Source organism: Salminus brasiliensis, chromosome 9 (genome assembly GCF_030463535.1).
Source record: "Salminus brasiliensis chromosome 9, fSalBra1.hap2, whole genome shotgun sequence".
NCBI lineage: Eukaryota > Metazoa > Chordata > Actinopteri > Characiformes > Bryconidae > Salminus > Salminus brasiliensis.
In genome coordinates, this window is record NC_132886.1 from 5,343,273 (window position 1) to 5,362,630 (window position 19,358).

At 43.6% G+C, this 19,358-nt stretch overlaps 2 protein-coding genes across 2 annotated transcripts; one reads left to right on the top strand and one right to left on the bottom strand.

The window, feature by feature from the left end:
• The first annotated feature begins 6,809 nt into the window (after positions 1-6,809).
• Positions 6,810-12,743, top strand: LOC140562837 (myocilin-like). The gene is made up of 3 exons (XM_072688698.1): positions 6,810-7,338; positions 8,451-8,546; positions 10,363-12,743. Exons 1-3 carry the CDS (start codon positions 6,900-6,902, stop codon positions 11,148-11,150), a joined length of 1,323 nt encoding a protein of 440 aa, XP_072544799.1. The 5' UTR covers positions 6,810-6,899; the 3' UTR covers positions 11,151-12,743.
• Positions 12,744-13,965: 1,222 nt separating this feature from the next.
• Positions 13,966-18,924, bottom strand: LOC140562838 (polyisoprenoid diphosphate/phosphate phosphohydrolase PLPP6-like). Its single transcript, XM_072688699.1, has 2 exons — positions 18,564-18,924; positions 13,966-14,339 (listed from the first exon to the last, which is right to left on the bottom strand). Exons 1-2 carry the CDS (start codon positions 18,922-18,924, stop codon positions 13,966-13,968), a joined length of 735 nt encoding a protein of 244 aa, XP_072544800.1.
• Between the last annotated feature and the right edge of the window lie 434 nt (positions 18,925-19,358).

A 19,358-nucleotide genomic window follows, 5' to 3' on the forward strand; every position in this document is an offset into this window, starting at 1 on the left:
GGAGATTTTTTAATAGTATTGAGTAGTTGACCACAGCAGACCTGACCATCTGAAGCATGGACTTCATAAGATCTCTGAAGTTGTCCTGTGTTATCTGGCACCATGGCATTAGCAGTAGTTTCTTTAATTCCTGTAAGTTGTAAGGTGGGGCCTTCATGGATTGCATCATTGAGTCCTACATGCCCATGACCCTATCACTGGTTCATCCATTCTTTTGGCAGGCACTGACCACTGCATACCAGAAAAAAACCACATGACCTGCCTGATGTTTTGGAGATGTTCTGGCCCAGTAGTCTGGCCATCACAGTTTGGTTCATTTTTCCTGCTTTTAACACCAACATCACCTTCAAGAACTGACTGTTGATCTTGTTTGATGAAGCCCTGTGTATGTATGTGTATGTACAGATATCATAATTGAAATAGACAGTATTCTGTATATTGTGGGACAGTTTAATGATGAATGAATCAATAGAAATTATGATTTTTTTTTTCATTATTTTGTTAATTTGTTCTGGCAGTGACAGTATTCAGGAAACTGGACTTTCTTTAAGAACAATGTGGTGGCTCAGAGGTTAGAGCTTCCACTGAGCAAGGCCCAACAGTATAAAATAGAAAAAATAAATGCTTTGAGTCTGACCAGGTCTTTACATTTTAAAGGGGTTTCTTATTTCTTCAATTGTACATATATATAATTTAAAAGGTAAATAATTAAAAAATAATAACAATTACTGTCCAATTATGTGTCCTGTCAGCTTTGTTCAGATTGGTAACAGAAGAGACTGAACTCAGTACAACTCTACACTTGTTTTGTGCTTCTGTTTTGATGCTGATTTGCATGAAGTTCCAGGATACAATGCAAATGAATGCCTAAACAGGTTTATAATGATATATATATATATTCTTCCATCTTTCTTGCAGCCTGATCTGACCATGTTGGCAGTTGTTTCACTTATATGTTATAAGTGGAGTTAAGAAATTATCTTAATTTTGGAGGAGCACCACAGCCTTAATATCCTTCTCTAGGTTATCTCATTTACATATTTAAATGTATGGCATTTAGCTGACGCTCTTCTCCAGAGCGAGTTACAAGGTTACTCGTATTACAACGTTGGGCCAGTATAATGTTATGAGTCTTGCCCAAGAAGATTATATTCCCACACCTCACACCCCTAACTTAATTTTGGGAGGAGGAGGAGGAGGAGGAGGAGGAGGACCACAGCCTTAACTCGTCCTTCTCAAGGTTATCTACCCCTTTATATTCCCACACCTCACACTTCACACCACACCGTTTAAACTAATTTCTCACCCATCTCCTCCCTTATATTCAGAATGCCAGGCAAGATGTATGATACCTATTATTTGAAATAATGTAAATCTGGCAGTTGTTCTTTACATTTTGTCATTGTGTCAATTTTATAATGAATGGACCAATAGAAATGCTGCCAAATGTGTTCACTATCATTGTGTGTGTGTTTGATCACTAGTGTGTATGTGTGTGTGTTCACTGCATGGATAGGTTAAAGGCAGAGGCCCAATTCTATCTGTATTTATTTACTAATGGTGAATATATCTTGTCTTTTAATATGTGACACATGTCTGCTGAAATGTCTTGGTGCCAGATACCACAGGACACCTCAGAGGTCTTTTAGGGTGAGCTATTTCCGCTGGCACGCGCATGATCAACATCATATTAAGTGGGTGGTCTTAATGTTTTGGGTAAAAGGCGAAGACCTTCTAATATGGCATAACATATGCTGGATATTATGAAATCTGATAATCTGAAATCTGTATATTGCCATTTATCAGATTGTTGTTTGGGTGGGGGTAGAGGTTCGGCCTGCTGTGAAACAGCATGCTTTTTGTGGATTGCATAAGCAGTTGTTTTGGTTAGTGTCTCCTATGAGCTCAGACCTTCACCATTTTTGTAAGAGCTTTGTCTCGTCTGCTTTCTTGTTTACCCTCAATGATTATAGCATATGCACGGCACGTTGCGTGCATTCACCCCACGTGTTGGTGTGTTACAGGTCTCTGGAGGAAACATGTGTGTGATGTTGTGAAGTGTTTAAAACACTGCAAAGTTCCTAGAGGGCTTTTGGGCCCTTTTATGCTGCCCTGGAAGGGCATGAAGACAGTGCCCTTAAACTTAGTGCCCTAAAAAGACCACAGAGGACTGCTGTCCAGCACAGGCTACTGTTTCCACCTGAGTCATCTGCACAATTATCTAATGAGCTTAGTCAGGGGATGAGTCAGGTGTGCTGGAATAGAGAAAACATTATAACGCACAGTGGTGCAGGGTTGAGATTAGCGATCTAGGTTCATTTGTGTCTCACATGTCCAAAGGAATATGATTGTTTTACCAAAGGTGGCTGATCCTGGATCACACAGCTCATTATGAGAAACCTGAGAGGTTCTGGTACAGCTCTTGGGTTCTTGAACCACCTCCATAGCTGGGCTAGCATATCCCACAGGTAAATGGCGATGCGTATCCAGCCAGTGCCATAAAGGAAACCTTCTTCCATTGCTAAAAGGTCCAGTCCAGATGCTTGTGTGCCTTTTGCAGGCACTTTTAATGGTGGACAGGGGTTAGCATGGGCACACAGCAATGAGCCTTGAGCACTCAACAGCCTTGTTACCGTTTCTTGATTTGTCCCCCCTCAGATCACTGACGAGGACTTTTATTTTGCAGATGCTCTGAGGCAGACTATGTCATGTGCTTTTGTTGCAGGATAACCAACATTATTTGCTTCATCTTAATGTTTTGGCTAATCTGTGCACACAGCATGGTCAGCTAGGTCAGTTCTCAGAAGCAGGACTGGGAAATGCTGTCTTGGAGACGCCTGGAGATCCACTACTGTGTGTTTGTGCAGAAAGACGCCTGCGTTTTTCATCAGGTCGTCCAGCTCCAGGTTTCTGAAGAAGCTTATCCTGCTCCCTGTATCCAGCACAGTATGACAAAACAACATCCCTCACCCACCCTGGTCTTACATAACGGGCACCTCTCCCCCCACCCAACACACTTGAGTTCCTGTTAACAGCAGACATGCTCTCATGACAAAAACATGTTTCTCTCCTCACATCTCCACCTTCCAGTCTCACAGCCACAGCTTGAAGCACTTTACAGGACCCTGTCTGTGTACAGTAGAGTACACAGTTAGTTTGATGGGCCTGTGTTTACAGGACAGCGTTCCTAAAGCCCTAATAGTCTATCATTACAAGCTTTAACTGGAATTCCACAACTTTTATGTAGCACTCAACAACCTTCACAGAGGAATGAAGAAGGACAAAAGAAGGACAAAAGACGAACAAAGAAGACAAGATACATATAAAGAGACAAAGTGAGTAAGATAAAGTTTATATACAGATAAATAGACAGATAGACAGGTAGACAGATAGGTAGGTAGGTACACAAGTAGGTAGATAGATAGATATACAGATAGATAGATAGATAGATAGATAGATAGATATACAGATAGATAGATAGATAGATAGGTAGATAGATAGACAGACAGACAGACAGACAGATAGATAGATAGATATACAGATAGATAGATAGATAGATAGATAGATAGGTAGATACACAAGTAGATAGATACACAAGTAGATAGATATGTAGGTAGATAGATAGACACACACAGACAGATAGATAGATAGATAGATAGATAGATAGATAGATAGATAGACAGATAGGTAGGTAGATACACAAGTAGATAGATATGTAGGTAGATAGATAGACACACACATAGATAGATAGATAGATAGATAGATAGATAGATAGATAGATAGATAGATAGACAGATAGGTAGGTAGATACACAAGTAGATAGATATGTAGGTAGATAGATAGACACATAGATAGATAGATAGATAGATAGATAGATAGATAGACAGACAGATAGACAAGTAAGTAGGTAGGTAGGTAGATAGACATAAATAGATAGACAGGTAGACAGATAGGTAGGTAGATACACAGGTACATAGGTAGATAGGTAGGTAGGTAGATACACAAGTAGATAGATACACAAGTAGATAGATATGTAGGTAGATAGATAGACACACACATAGATAGACAGATAGATAGATAGATAGATAGATAGATAGATAGATAGATAGACAGATAGGTAGGTAGATACACAAGTAGATAGATATGTAGGTAGATAGATAGACACACACATAGATAGATAGATAGATAGATAGATAGATAGATAGATAGATAGATAGACAGATAGGTAGGTAGATACACAAGTAGATAGATATGTAGGTAGATAGATAGACACACACATAGATAGACAGATAGATAGATAGATAGATAGATAGATAGATAGATAGACAGATAGGTAGGTAGATACACAAGTAGATAGATATGTAGGTAGATAGATAGACACACACATAGATAGATAGATAGATAGATAGATAGATAGATAGATAGATAGATAGACAGACAGATAGACAAGTAAGTAGGTAGGTAGGTAGATAGACATAAATAGATAGACAGGTAGACAGATAGGTAGGTAGATACACAGGTACATAGGTAGATAGGTAGACAGACAGACAGACAGGTAGATAGAAAGATAGAAAAACAGGTAGCTAGAAAGGAAAATAGACACACACATAGACAGTTTTATATTATTTATATATATATATATATATATATATATATATATTTACTCCAACAAAAGCAGGATCAACTCTTTTTAATACCCTTGATTTCAAAAGAAAGAATGGTTGGGTGTCCGTATACTTTTGTCAGTAGTGTTTCACTATTGGTTAACTAATTCGTCAAGACCTCCATTAGTCAGCAGTGATTGACAGCAATCATGTTTTATAAATCAAACTTCATGTTTCAATCTTTCATAACCATCATCCAACAAATCAACCCTGTCACTTTTTGACATAGTTGTTCTTTACATGGTGTCAGAATTTCATGGTGAACTGACCAACAGAAATGCTCCAAAATTACCTGGAAAACAATCTTTTACACTGACATCCATTAAAGTACAGAAGGTTTTTTCCTTCTCCTCTAAAGTTTCCATTTTCTGCTACTAACTACCTCTAGCAACCTTAAAGTCTCTTTAGTTTTGCCCCTTGAATGGCTCGATTCTCTTTCTGAGCTCCTGTATGGAGCTGTTAGGGAAACTCTCAATCGCTCACAGACGTCTGCTTTTCGGTTCAAAGAGCGACCCATCTGTTTTGATCCTGTGGAAAGTTCCTGAATATCCCACCGTGCAGGAGCTCGGCCCACAGACAAACACAGCACAATAAATCTTCACTGATGGAGTATCAGTTTCAGTGGCCCAGCGCTGGGTGTGTGAAAGTGCTTAGCTCCTCTCTGAGACGACTGCAGGGAGGTCATGAGCGAACCAACTTTATTCCTATCATTTATTTCCCCAAATCATTGAGCCTGAGCCGGAGCCTGAGCCATATGCCATGGTTACGTCCCCATGCTCTCCTGTTATTAACATAGACATAGGCCTCACAGGTAGTGGTGATCCTCATGAGGTTTCCAGACTGAGGGAGAGTCTCTTCTGGATTAATGTCTTTGAAGTACCTGACAAATGAAGTCGTAGTTTCAAGGACATACACTATTTATACTGTATGTCCTTAAAACATACAAGTTTGTGGACACCCCTTCTAATGATTGTATTCATCTGCTTTACATTGCACCAATTGCTGATACAGATGTGCAAATGCACATACACCCACAGCCTTGTCTAGTCCATGCCCTATTGCTAATAGAATAGGACTCTCTGGAGCAGATAAACAGATAGATAGATAGATAGATAGATAGATAGATAGATAGATAGACAGACAGACAGACAGACAGATAGATATACAGACAGACAGACAGACAGACAGATAGATAGATAGATAGATAGATAGATAGATAGATAGATAGATAGATAGATAGACAGACAAGTAAGTAGGTAGGTAGGTAGATAGACATAAATAGATAGACAGGTAGACAGATAGGTAGGTAGATACTCAAGTAGGTAGATATGTATGTAGATAGATAGATAGATAGATAGATAGACATAAATATACAGACAGGTAGACAGATAGGTAGGTAGATACGCAAGTATGTAGGTAGACAGACAGGTAGATAGAAAGATAGATAGATTGATAGATAGATAGATAGATAGATAGATAGACAGATAGATAGATAGATAGATAGATAGATAGATAGATAGATAGATAGATAGATGGATAGATAGATAGATAGATAGATAGATAGATAGACAGACAGACAGATAGTCTAAGATCTTCCCTGGACAGTAGAGACAGTTACTGAGAATGAGCAGGTGTCCCAATACTTTTGTCTTTATAGTGTATGTACAAAACATTGTGCAATAGAAATGCTTCCTTATGTTTTTAAAGGACTTTCCATTTGTCTTGCTAAGGCTCATTGCTGCTCATGGATGCCCCACCTCACGGCTTACAGGATCTAAAGGATCTGCTGCTAACGTCCGGGTCTTGAGAAGTCCATGCCTGTTTTGGTGCGTGAGGCGGACCTACGTAATAGTAAGCAGGTGGTTTTAATGTTATGGCTTATTGGTACGAGGAAGAAAACAATGAGCGAGGTTGTATATGGAGGTCCTAGGAGGGTTAACAGAGGTAAGATCATTATCTTTACCTGAGGACAGAACATTACACTTTAGTCTCCTAGTGTTTTTCTGCCCCCCCCACCCCTCCCCCCTCTCTGTCTCTCTGAGGACCACCTAGACACTCTTTCTCCTCCCACCATTCAGGAGCTTATAAATCTCCACCTCAGAGCCTTGCAGAGCAGAGGAATCAGCAGAGAGAGGCAGGGATCAGTCCAGATTTGAGACCAGTTCTTTAGTCAGTAAGTCAGTACGTTAGCAGAACCTGCCATTCAGAACCTAAAGCAACCATTGCTTCTTGAACATGTGGGTCCGGTTGGCTTTGTTGTTGTGCTGGCTTGTGCTGGGCAGTCAGGGGCAGGACCGAGCCTCTTTCCGCAAGTCTAATGACCGCAGCGGCCGCTGCCAGTATTCCTTCACCGTGGACAGTCCGGTTGAGTCTAGCTGTCCGAGCTTGACCGGTGGCCCAGAGGCTGAAAACCTAAGTGCCCGCCTCACACTGCTGGAGGCTGTGGTCAGTCGGGTCCTAGGGGTCGAAGTGGTCACTGATGTGGCCAAAGAGGCCACAGACGTCCAGGAGACCAGGCGGCTCATCCAGGATAAGGAGCGGCTGAACAAGCAGGTGCAGGAGTTGCGCAGACTGGTGGAGGAACTGACCATGGAGACGGAGAAGTTGCGGGACAGGCCCTGTCCACTGGTGCAGGGTGACCCGATTGATGGCTTTGGGGTCATTAGGGGAAGCGGTGAGTATTAAAAGAACTGTTTGGTGACGTACTTTGCTTTTCAGGACCTAGAAGCTTTTAAACCATCAGCCACTCGCCTCCAGCTGTGTGGAGGTGTTCAGCACTCTCTAACGGACCTGCTGCACAAACTACAGGAACAAGTCTGTTAGAGGTTGCACCTTGACAGCATATAGCTGAGTGTGCGATGGTTTCGATGGTGGGACACAAGCTAGCACATGCAACAGAGAGTGAGAGAGAGAAGAGGGGAGAGAGAGAGACACGAGAACAAGAAAGAGAGAAGTGCATGGAGAGAGACAGGGAGAGAAGTGGTGAGATAGGGAGGTAGAGAAAGAGAAAGGAAGAACAAGAGAGAAAAGAGAGAGGTAAAAAAGAGAGAGAGAGGTAAAAGAGCGAGCAAGAAAGAGAACGAAGGGAGAAAAGTAGGATGGAGGGATGGTAGAGAGAGAGAGAGGGAGAGAGAGAGAGAAAGAGAGAGAGAGAGAGAGAGAGAGAGAGAGAGAGAGAGAGAGAGAGAATAAGGAGAGAGATAAGGGAGGAGAGAGATGGTAGAGAGAGAGAGAGAAAGAGAGAGAACAAGGAGGGAGAAAAGGAAGGAAAGAGATGCTAGAGAGACAGAGAGAGAGAGAATAAGGAGAGAGAGAGAGAGAGAGAGAGAGAATAAGGAGGGAGATAAGGGAGGAGAGAGATGGTAGAGAGAGAGAGAAAGAGATAGAGAGAGAGATAACAAGACAGAGACAAGGGAGAGAAAGAGGGAGAGAGGACAAAAGAGATCAAGAGAGAGAAAGAGACCCCTAAAAAGTGTCTGGTGGTCTAATGTGCTGCCACTATAGCCCAGGGGTCACAGCCGGATTCAGAGAGAGGCCGTGCTTTCTCCTGGTGGGTAGATGGTGCTTTCTCCCTTTATTACTCTTAAGCGATGTTGGCACCCTAATGCTAAAGCAGGAGTGTTTAATATAGCCCCAAACCACACACACACACACTCACAGAGGGCTTGAGAAGTTCTAGTATCAGGTGAGTCCAAACAGGATGAACACTAACCGGTGCGGGGCCACCAGTATAGACCACCGTAATCCTGACCTGAACCACTTACATAACGACTGTTCCTCCTTCAGGGTCCGTCAGTACTGCCACATTCCAGGAGCTGAAGGCTGAGCTGTCTGAGCTTCCGGCACCAGCCAAAGTTCAGGAGAACATCCAGAACAGCACAGGTTTGGAGATCACACATGATTAATCCTATTTATTGTTTCTCATTGCTTTGTTAAATCCATTCTGTGTCACTGACTGCAACACAAGCCTGAACCTTGATAGATCCACCTCTGTGTTTAACAGTTGGAGACGTGTTCTTCTCAGGAAATTCTGCACCTGTTTTTCTACAAATATAAATTTGCTCATTCATCAGTCCACAGGAGGGATTTACAAAATGCATAGATAATGCTTGTTTAGAAAGACCCTCATTGTGGTGAGGATAATATTACTGCAGGTGTTGCTGTAAGGACTGGCTCCAGGCAAGTTCCACCTACTGCCACCAGAGGGCAACAGCAGGTGGCTGCCAGAGCCAATCAAGCACAACAGCCTACACCTGGGAGGAGGAGTATTTAAGAGCTCAGATAGAAGCTCGTCTTGCTGGAGCTTTGTCTCCACAGGAGCATAGAAAGACAGTCAGTCTTGGTTGAGGGTTGAGGGCTGAGGGCTTCTCCTCACCTTTGTTTGTTGATTATTGGAGTGTTTCGAGCTCAAAGTTTTGCTATAAGTAAAAGTAAGACGGTAATGCCTAATTTAGTCTCTTTTTAGACCTAGTCTTGTTTTAGGGAAGCCACATGGGGTAGCCAGCCTTCTCCTGGCATCCTTTGTTCTGTTTCCCACCCTTTTGTGTTTTATTACTTTTGAGTTTTACCTGCTTGGGGTCTAACAACCACAGGCCAGTGGTAGCTCACCCAGTTGAGCGGGAGCTTAGCGAATCCCCGACCTGAGTTCGAATCCCTCACTGGGTGACACGTTACAGTTGCAGCACAGTAGAACAGCGCACCACCACTCCACAGTCCGCTAAATCTTCCAAACGGGTTGTTGGTTTGCCTTCGCCTCTAGCAATCCTCTGAGCAGTTCTCTCAGAATGTGCTTGGTCTTCCAGACCTCAACTTGATTAGCTTGCTCTTTACTCATTACTGTCATGCCAGTAAAGCGTGACGCATGAGTGAAGTGTGTATGTATGTATGTATGTATGTATGTATTTGTGTGTAGAGAGAGAGAGAGAGAGAGAGAGAGATCAAGGATTCTGGTGGTCTAATGCGCTACCACAATTGGCCATTTTCATTCCATCAGTCCACATGAAAAGTTTCCAAAATGCATCATCAGGCTTGTTTAGACACTGAATTTTGTGGTGAGGCTGCAGGTAAGGTTTTCTTCTGATCAAGGTCTTATTAGAGGCAGCTGTTTAGAGGGACACATGTCTGCTGTTGGGACACTTTCCTTCCAAAATTGTGTAAAAAATACAGTAATCCTCATTTTCAATGTTATGCCTACTAGAGATTCCTTCATCGTCCACTTCTTAAATATTCACAGTTAGACACTTTGACCAGGGGTGCCCAAAGTTTTGAATGCCATTCTTAGGTTGCCTTGCTTCTGATTTCTTAAGAAACTGAATAATCAAATACACAAACAAATGTTCCTCCAGCCTTCAAGATACAAGATATCATCAGAAACGGCCTTTTCTGGTCTTTAACCTGGAAACTCCTGCTCTAGAGACAATACATACATTTACAATAAATGTAGCAATGGTGAAAACTTTCATTTTAGCCAGTGCCTCTTGTGCCTACGCCACTCTCTACTGTAGTGTAGCTGAAATAATCAATCTCTGAGTTATGAGTCTCTCATTAGGTTGAAAGGAATTTTGCCAGCATTCTGTCAGTTTGCCCAATCTAGCAACAGTCACAGGGCTTGTGAACAGAGTATGGTTGGGTATTTCCAGGCAATATATTATGCCATGGGCATCCTTGAAGAGGTAACAGCTACTCTCTCCCTCCCTAGGCTGTGGCGAGCTAATTTCCATAGGAGAACCTAAGACCATTCAGAAGGCAGATGGCATCACTGGAAAATATGGGCTATGGTTCCAGGACCCAGAAGCTACGGGACAGCCCTACGGCCCGGATGCAGTGTGGCGCATCAATGCTGTAGGCGTAGACGTCAAACAGCTGTATGCCTATGAGAACCTGGAGCAGCTGCGCCGCGGCTTACCCATGAAGGTGCTGGTTCTGCCGGAGTCGGTGGAGAGCACGGGGGCTACAGTGTACCGTGGTTCGCTCTATTACCAGCGCAGCCGGAGCCCCACACTGCTGCGCTTTGACCTGGGCTCTGAGAAGATTGTGGCCCGGCGGACTTTGCCCCAGGCAGGTTTCCATGGCAAGCACCCCTACTCCTGGGGGGGTTACACCGATATTGACCTGGCTGTGGACGAGCAGGGCTTGTGGGCCATCTACAGCACAGACAAGGCCAGAGGGGCCATAGTTCTATCCCAGCTAGATCCCAAGACCCTGGAGGTGATCAGGAGCTGGGAGACCAACGTACGGAAGAACAAGGTGGCCAATGCTTTTGTAATCTGCGGCCGGTTGTACACCGTGGCCAGCTACAGCGCCAACACCACTACGGTCAACTACACCTTTGATACTGCCAGTGGGAAGAGCAAGATGCTAGACGTGCCCTTCCGCAACCGCTATCGCTACAACAGCATGATTGACTACAATCATGCCAAAAAGAAGCTGTACGCCTGGGACAACTTCCACATGGTCACCTACGATGTCATGCTTGGGGGCCTTTAAGAGATGATTCAGAGTGATGCTTATCCTGAAAGCCAGTGGTTCCCAACTTTGGTCCTGGAGGCCCAGAACATCTTCAGTATACCTCGGCTCAGACTGGACAGATGGAGCATTGTATATTCCCTCAGTTAAAGGTTTCTTGATGGGGGAGGCGATATCTATCTGTCAAACACATCAGTCCAAAATCTCCTATAGGTGTTCAACTGGCCAGACCCAACAGACCCTTAAGCAGTCAGGCCTGGACCATTCTCTTGGTCTCTCTCGCCCACTTCTAGAGAAAATACAGATCCCTCATTTCTACATTTCATTAGAGCAGTGTCTGTGTTTTTTACACTACTCAGGTCCTGGATGGTCATTTGTCTTTGTAATGCAGGGCTTTTGTTTTGCACAGTTGTGAATGACCACAGTTCCCAGCCCTGTTTATTGATGTCATTGCCATAGAGCTAACTGTAGGGGTCACTCCTGCCATTTGGGCCTCAAAAATAAGCCCTTTTTCTTTCAAGGTCAGAGCTGTTCCTCTTTCCTTCTTGATCCAAAATCAGGTCGGTCAAATGTCAAATTGTGCAAACTCAAAAATGCCCATTCTTATGAAGACCACACCATCCTTTAGTAGAAAAAGGGGAATTCCACCAGAATGTCTGCTGAATCCAGTGGTTGAGATGTAAGCTCAGTCATTCAGAGTTGGGTTTGGTGTGAAATGGTTCACTCTGGAGAAACATACTGATTTCTTTCAGTGGTGGTGATGGAAACCAGGGGTCGCCATGATATATAAAATACAAAAATAATTATCCAAACCCACCAGTGAAGTTTTTTATGAAATGTTGACAATAAAAAAAAAATACCTTTGCCTAAATAAATGGTTAAAAAACTATTTACTATTTACTATTTATATTTGCCGAACCACTAAAACAGTCTCTTGGTCACTAGGCAGTGTATAGGTCACCATTTCATGTAAGAACCTTCTGTAAGTGAGCTTTTAGACTCTCTTTAGGCACTAAACTCTTCAAACCGCCGCTTTTATTCACCACCAGTGTGAAGTCACAATTCTGACTTGATGAGTTTATCCAGGACAGCTCTTAAATACTAAATGATGACATTTGGAAATGTCCCTTTGAATAAGCTGAAACCATATCAGCACCAGTGTTGGGAACCACTACTGTATATACACATTCAGCTCTGTGGGTTTAAACCCTTTTCCCATGATTTTGAACTCTTCTAATTAAACCAGAGAGAGCTTAAGACAATATACCACATTCCCAGTAAATCAGCAGCAACATAACACTGAAGCCACAGTTCTAAATACTAAACGCTTTCAGGTCACAGAGAGACGAGGGAAAGGGCTTCCCGGATTCATCCTAATTCCAGATCGTAAGGTTTGAGAGAGTACTCTACAGACAGAAGGTGTTTCATGTTACAATTAAAGCATTTATTTGATGTATACAGTTTCACAAAATGTATATCCTCTAAATATGAACTTCTTTGTAAATATTTTTTTTCAAAATCTGTATATTGTAAAAAAATATTTTTGTAATATTTTATATAATTCTGTTATTTTGTTTCCTTGAAATAATAATAATAAGAATAATAATGCAGAAATAAATACTTAGTCTTTCAATAAGTGTTATTGTTTTTCTTTTCTCTCACAGTAGAAATAATGGTGGGATAATACGGAACACAATTTTAAGCCCACAGAAGAAATCTACTGCACAGAATTTTAAACTGTTCACTCCCATACCAGCATAATATTAAACATTTATAAAATGTGGAAATTAGAGATACAGAGCAATTTCACTCCTTAAATACTTTGTACAATGTGTCACCTAAACACCCTGCTCTTCTGTAGTTCAATACATTTACACCATGTGTCCAAATATTTATGGACACCCCTTCTAATGAATGCATTCAGTCACTTTAAGCTGCACCCATTGCTGACACAGATGTGCAAATACACACAAACACACACAGCTTGTCTAGTCTCTGTAAAGAAGTACTGCCAATAGAATAGGACTCTCTGGGGCAGACAAACATCATGAACCTATTGGCTCCATGTGCCTAATGCCAGGCGTGGACTAGAGGGGGGTATAAAGCCTCTCAGCATTGAGCTGTGGAGCAGTGGAAGAACTGTGTTCTCTGGAAAGATGGCGCTCCAACAAATACTTTTGGGATGAGTTGGGGATGAGGTGAGGTGGGGTGGTGATCATCCAACATTCTGACCTCACTAACGCTCTTGTTGCTGAATGCCATCAAATCCTCACAGCAATGCTCCTCTAAAAACTAGTAGAATGCCTTCTTTCCTGGACAGTCCAGACTGTTACTCCCAAAAACAAATTTCCTTGATTTCAGAAGAAACAATGAAAAGAGCAGGTGTCCCAATACTTTTGTCCATGTACTATATTAAATACAGCTGTGAAAAGGTGTTTGCCCCCAGACAAGCTGCATATGTGCATTTGCACATCTGTGTCAGCAACGGTTACAACTTAAAGTAGCTGAGTGCATTCAGTAGAAAGTGTGTCCACAAGTATTTGGACATACCGTGTAGCTTGCACATCAAAGAAATGAAAGAAGTGACAATTATATATTATATCAATTATCAAGCCAGGCTCTAAATAATCAATATATCTAATCAAATTAAATAAAATCTAATCAAACTACTATTACAATCAATTATAAAATCAGAATCTGATACAAAAATGTAGTACATGTTCAGAAACCCAGGCGGGGACAAACACTTTTTCACAGCACTGTAAGTTTAGTGCTTTCCAAGATGAGTCCCAGTGTGGTTTCTCATATGACCCAACATCTCAGTCTCTCAGCCCTCCTAAGTGACCTGACTGTTCCCCAGCAGGGTCAGCACAATGTCCTGGAGCCAGTCGATGGGCAGCCAGCAGCTCTCCACCAGGCTATACTGGCAGTAGCCCAGGGCCAGTGCCAGAGCCACCCCGCTGACGTTGTGCTGGCCGAGCAGGACCTGAGAAAGGCCCATCAGAGCCGCCCAGACCAGCAGCAGCGCCCGCACAGGAGCGTCCAGCAGCAGGCGAGCGTGCAGGAAGCGGGCGCACATGGCGGCGCGTGTAGCGTGGGCTGAAGGGAAGGAGTAACGAGGATGAGGAGGGAAGGCGGGAAACATCTCGGAACTGCGATAACGGATGAAAGCCTTTACGACCCCAACGATGATGTGGTCCAGCAATAAAGCTGCATGGAGAGAGAGAGAGAGAGAGGGAGAGAGAGAGAGAGACTCTTATCATGGACACAAGAATATATCATGTTCAGATATACAGAGAGCAGCTACCATTTCCCTAAGGACCCCATGCTTTATTTAATGCTGATGCAGACGTTTCATTTATTTTGTCAAATTTTTCACCCTTTTTCTCTTCATTTGGAACTGCCACTTCGTTCGTAGCTCCCCCTAGCACTAGCAACGCTCCTGACACTAGAAGGGCAAGGGCTTAACACATGTCTCCTTCAACACTTGCAAATCTGGCCACAACCTCTTTTCTAACTGCCACCAATGCGGCATTGCCGGGCAGCCAACATGCTCTGAGGAAAGCCCCAGTCCACAGACCTGGTTAACAGACGCCTGTGCTAGCTAACATCGCTTAGGAGTGACGAGTGGTAGGAGGCCATCTACCCACCTGGAGAGAGCATGGCCAATTGTGCTCTCTCTGACCTTGACTGCTGATGGCAAAGCAGCACTGCTCGGGACTCGAACTTGAGACCCTGGGTCATAGTGGTACTGCATTAGATCGAAGAGCCACTAGGAGTCCCAAGCAGCCCTCAGCAGCCGATATGCTTCTTATAATGGTTTCTGAATAATTTGTTTAATAATTAGGTCAAAACCATGTTATACATCATGAATAAGCAGTTATAATTCATATATAAAAAGGCCAACAGTGACCTGGCCCTCGCCAAACAGCTGAGCCCATATTCAGCTCTACTGTTCAAGCTCAGATGTTGTTGGTTCCTGATCTTCCTTTGTTGTATTATGCGATGGACAAGCATACGAATCTGAGACACTTTGACAAGGGCCGACACAATTGTGACGGCCAGACAAGGACCTATCAAAAGTGCTCCAAAAATGATCAACTAGTGAACTGACAACAGTAACATGGGCATCTAAGGCTCTTTGATGTGATCCATGAAGGTCTTGGTGTCAGATACCAAGAGACACTTTCAGAGGCCTTGTGGAGTCCATGCCTCAACAGGTCCGAGCTGCTTGGTGGAGCCCGCTAGGGGACCTTGCGCCCTCAACGTCAGACACATTCCTGGCTCTTGTTATAGTGTCTCAGACACATCACTGTTCACTCACTGCCTAATATGTAGATCCCACCCTTTGACAGGTGCCATTGGAACCAGATAATCAATGGTATTCAGTGCATCTGTCTGCGGTTTTAATGTTATGGCTGATTGGTGTATATAAATAGGATGGAAAACAGCAGCAAACACCAGACTTCTCAGGGTTAACGCTGGTGACAAAGCTACAGTATCACATTCTAAAAGGTGCCATAATTAAATCTGACAACATTTTTAGGAGCCTGACACTCGACTCCCAGACTAGCTGCTCTTCAGTTCCCAAAGGTGATGCTGTATTTGGAGGATCGGTCAGCAGAGGAGACATTTTTTCCATTGCCGTGTCCTCTGTTCTCCCTGCAGCTGCCTGGACACTGTACATGGATAAAAATGGACCCTGGTCGCAGAGTCCACAGCTGAGGCCATCTGAATATGAAAACATCTTAACAAAGGCACTGTGGGACATCTGGTTCTAGACTAGAAAGAGTTCTGGCTTTGGATTTGGCTTCAGCTTTTTATTTCCATCACATTGTTTTTTAAATTGGAAATCGGCAAAGGAATACTTGTGATTTGGTGTAAAGAGGTGATGTTTAATTATGTAATAGTTCATTGTTATAAGTTATAAGAGTTAATAGTTCATTATTATAGTTAATAAAGTCTTTTTTCCGGGGTTTTTCTGGTATGCAGTTGTCCGTACCTATTAAAAGTGCTCCAAGAATGGACAACCAATGAACCAGCAACAGGCTCATTGACGTGATCCATGGAAGCCCCACCTCACAACTTACAGGACTTAAAGGATCTGCTGCTAACATCTTAGTGCCAGATATCACAGGACACCTTCAACAGCTCAGAGCCATTGTGGTGGCACTAGAGGACCTACTTACTGTAGGACATGTTGTTGTCTCTTGTCAAAGTGTCTCCTTGGTCATTGGTCAAATCTTTGTAAAGTTATTAACCCTTACTTTCATACTTAAAATTTTGGAATTTCCATTGTTTTGCTAAAGCATCATTCCGCAGCAATTTTACCGTAAATTAGCAGCTTCAGAGTCATGCTGATAGTTCAATGACCTTAACTGGGAGAATGGCAAATCAGCCGTCGCCACTCCAGGCCGAAACGCTGCTGCTTGAATGATTCATTTTGCTTATAATATGACTGACAGTCACGTTTTATCTGGTCTATCTCGGCTGTCTATGGAATAAATTCGCCAGCTAAAACCAGCCCAGCTCACTTCGTGACTTTTGAAAAGCTGAACGGGTCATTATATCAGAAAAATTATAATAATATAATATAATGAGAGTATTGTACATCAACGCGATGTCGGTGTGAGATGTTTGGAAGATGTTCAATTTTGGTAGCCTGGCACCAAAATCTGGAACCGTTGACGTTGGCGGCGGACGTTCAGCAGATCGTCAGGCGTCACAACCTACGTTGAACCTTCTTCTATGTTCTGAACCCTTGGAGATTCTGGAGGTACTTTATATGGGTTTGGCTTCCAGTGTTTAGCTGAGTCGGCTACATAGTAACAAATCTTCCAGTCCACCTTAAATGGCACAGTAGTTCATGTAACTGCTGAATTATTTAAGGTGGAATGGGAAAAAAAAAATCCAGCAGTAATGAACCTCAACTCAAAGGCAGTGAAGGTACAGTGAAGGTCCAGTCTTACCATCCCTACTACAATTATATTATTATTATTATTATTATTATATTATGATATTATGGTTATTTCTAGACACCTGACTAACTTACTCAGAACTAACTCTGTCTCTTTACCCTCTCTGAGTAAATGGCCACCCAGTACGACCTGCTGGAAGATTGCCTGCTGAGGTCCCCTCTACCTGCGTCAGACCAGCTGCCACCTACCAGTACAACCACCACCCATACCAGACCAGCTGCACACCCTCCTACCACTGCTACCTGTTTAATGACCATGTTAAAACCTGAATGGACTCTTAACCATCTGCCACTATTAATATCACCACTATTAACTATCCACACCATGATTATTATATTATGAATATGATCAGAGCAGTTCAACAGTTTAGATGGTTTGGTGGTAACTTTTATCAATAATTAATAAATAGTTCTGACCAGAGGAGGATGGGTCGGGTCCCCCTTGTGAGGTTCTCCTTGCCACTGTCGCTGTTGGGGCTCACTGGGGTCTTTGATCCTTTATGTCTTCTTACGTTATTTCTTTTTTTCTGTCTTTTACTAATTACTAATTATGTAAAGCTGCTTTGTGACGACAACAGTTGTAAAAAGCTATACAAATAAATTTGACTTGACAGTAGTATGAGGTGGTTCTGTGACTTTTATTAATAATTTATAAATAGTTCTAAACAGAGGAGGACGGGTCGGGACCCCCTTACAAGTCTAGGTTGTGAATCGGGTAGAAGTCAAAAACCAACGCTGGGTTCACGTTAAGCTCCAGTGTTAGACAGCTCTTGATTTTCTCACGTTGAGTGAACGCTACGACTACGACATCGACCAGATGCTGAGTGTTGGCCACCATACCTCATGACTCAAAGTGAGACATTTGGAAGAACTGAATTTTGGTGACAGGACACCAACTGACCCCAACAAAACATCAACGACTAAAACCAACGTTAGGTTGACATTACGCTCCAGTGTTCGACCGCTGTTGATTTTGTCACATCGAGCGGACGTTAAGATTATGATGCTGACCAGATGTTGGATTCTGGTCACCAAACTTAGAAACATCTAAATGAGAGTATTGTACATCAACACGATGTTGGTGTGAGACGTTTGGAAGATGTTCAACTTTGGTAGCCTGACACCAAAATCTGAAACCGTTGACGTTGGTGATGGACGTTCGCCAGATCGTCAGGCGTCACAACTTACGTTGAACCAGGCCAACTGGGAAAACTCACCCTAACCTTCTTCTATGTTCTGAACCGTTGGAGATTCTGGAGGTACTTGGTACTATGGGTTTGGCTTCCAGTGTTTAGCTGAGTCAGCTACATAGTAACAAATCTTCCAGTCCACCTTAAATGGCACAGTAGTTCATGTAACTGCTAAATTATTTAAGGTGGAATGGGGGAAAAAAAAATCCAGCAGTAATGAACCTCAACTGAAAAGGCAGTGAAGGTCCAGTGAAGGTCCAGTCTTACCCATCAGCAGGTTGATGGTGAGCTCCTGCTCCTCAGCTGACCGGCTGGTTAGTAGCAGGTACACAGCACTGCTGACCCACGGTGTCCGGTGAGCGGAGAGCTCCAACAGCTTCACCAGCGGCCGGATGCCCCCCAGCAGCGAGTCCTCCGCGGCGCAGACCCCCAGGCGGCGCGAAAGCCACAGGTCCACGGCCAGCAAGGAGCGCAGCGCCACGGCCGCGAAGGGCTGACTGAGGCGCCTGGAGCTCAGAGCTCCTCCGGCCGGGCACGAGCAGCTGGATGAGCGCCTGCGGGAGCCGGAGCCTGACTCCGGCCTGCTGCCGTTAACCCAGCTGCTGCGTCTGGCTCCGGGAGACGGCATGAGGGCGCGGTGGAAACACGGCCAGACTGGAGCGAGTAGTTCGGATGGTAGGAGGTAATTCAGGAGCGCTGGAGTGACTTTCTGACTTGTGCCATCTTCTCCACCCCGGCCAGTGCCAGCAGCGCTGCAGGGATCAGGAGAATGAAGGTGATCTGGTTTCGGTCACGTGACCGGGGGGCTTAACTTGCGCACACGAGCTCTCGCAGCCCTGCGCCAGGTGCCCCCTTCTAACACACCTGTCGCAGCCCATCGGCTCTTTAAGACACCTCATGAGAGGAGTTAGAATGGGGTTACATGTCCAGAAGTATTCGGACAGCCCTTCTGATGAATGAATTCTTCTGAATCAGCACTGTAAGCTCCTCAGCAGCTGCACATGAGCCGACTGTCACCATGACCAGCACCTCGCTGTGGAGCAGTGGAGTACTGGGGGGATC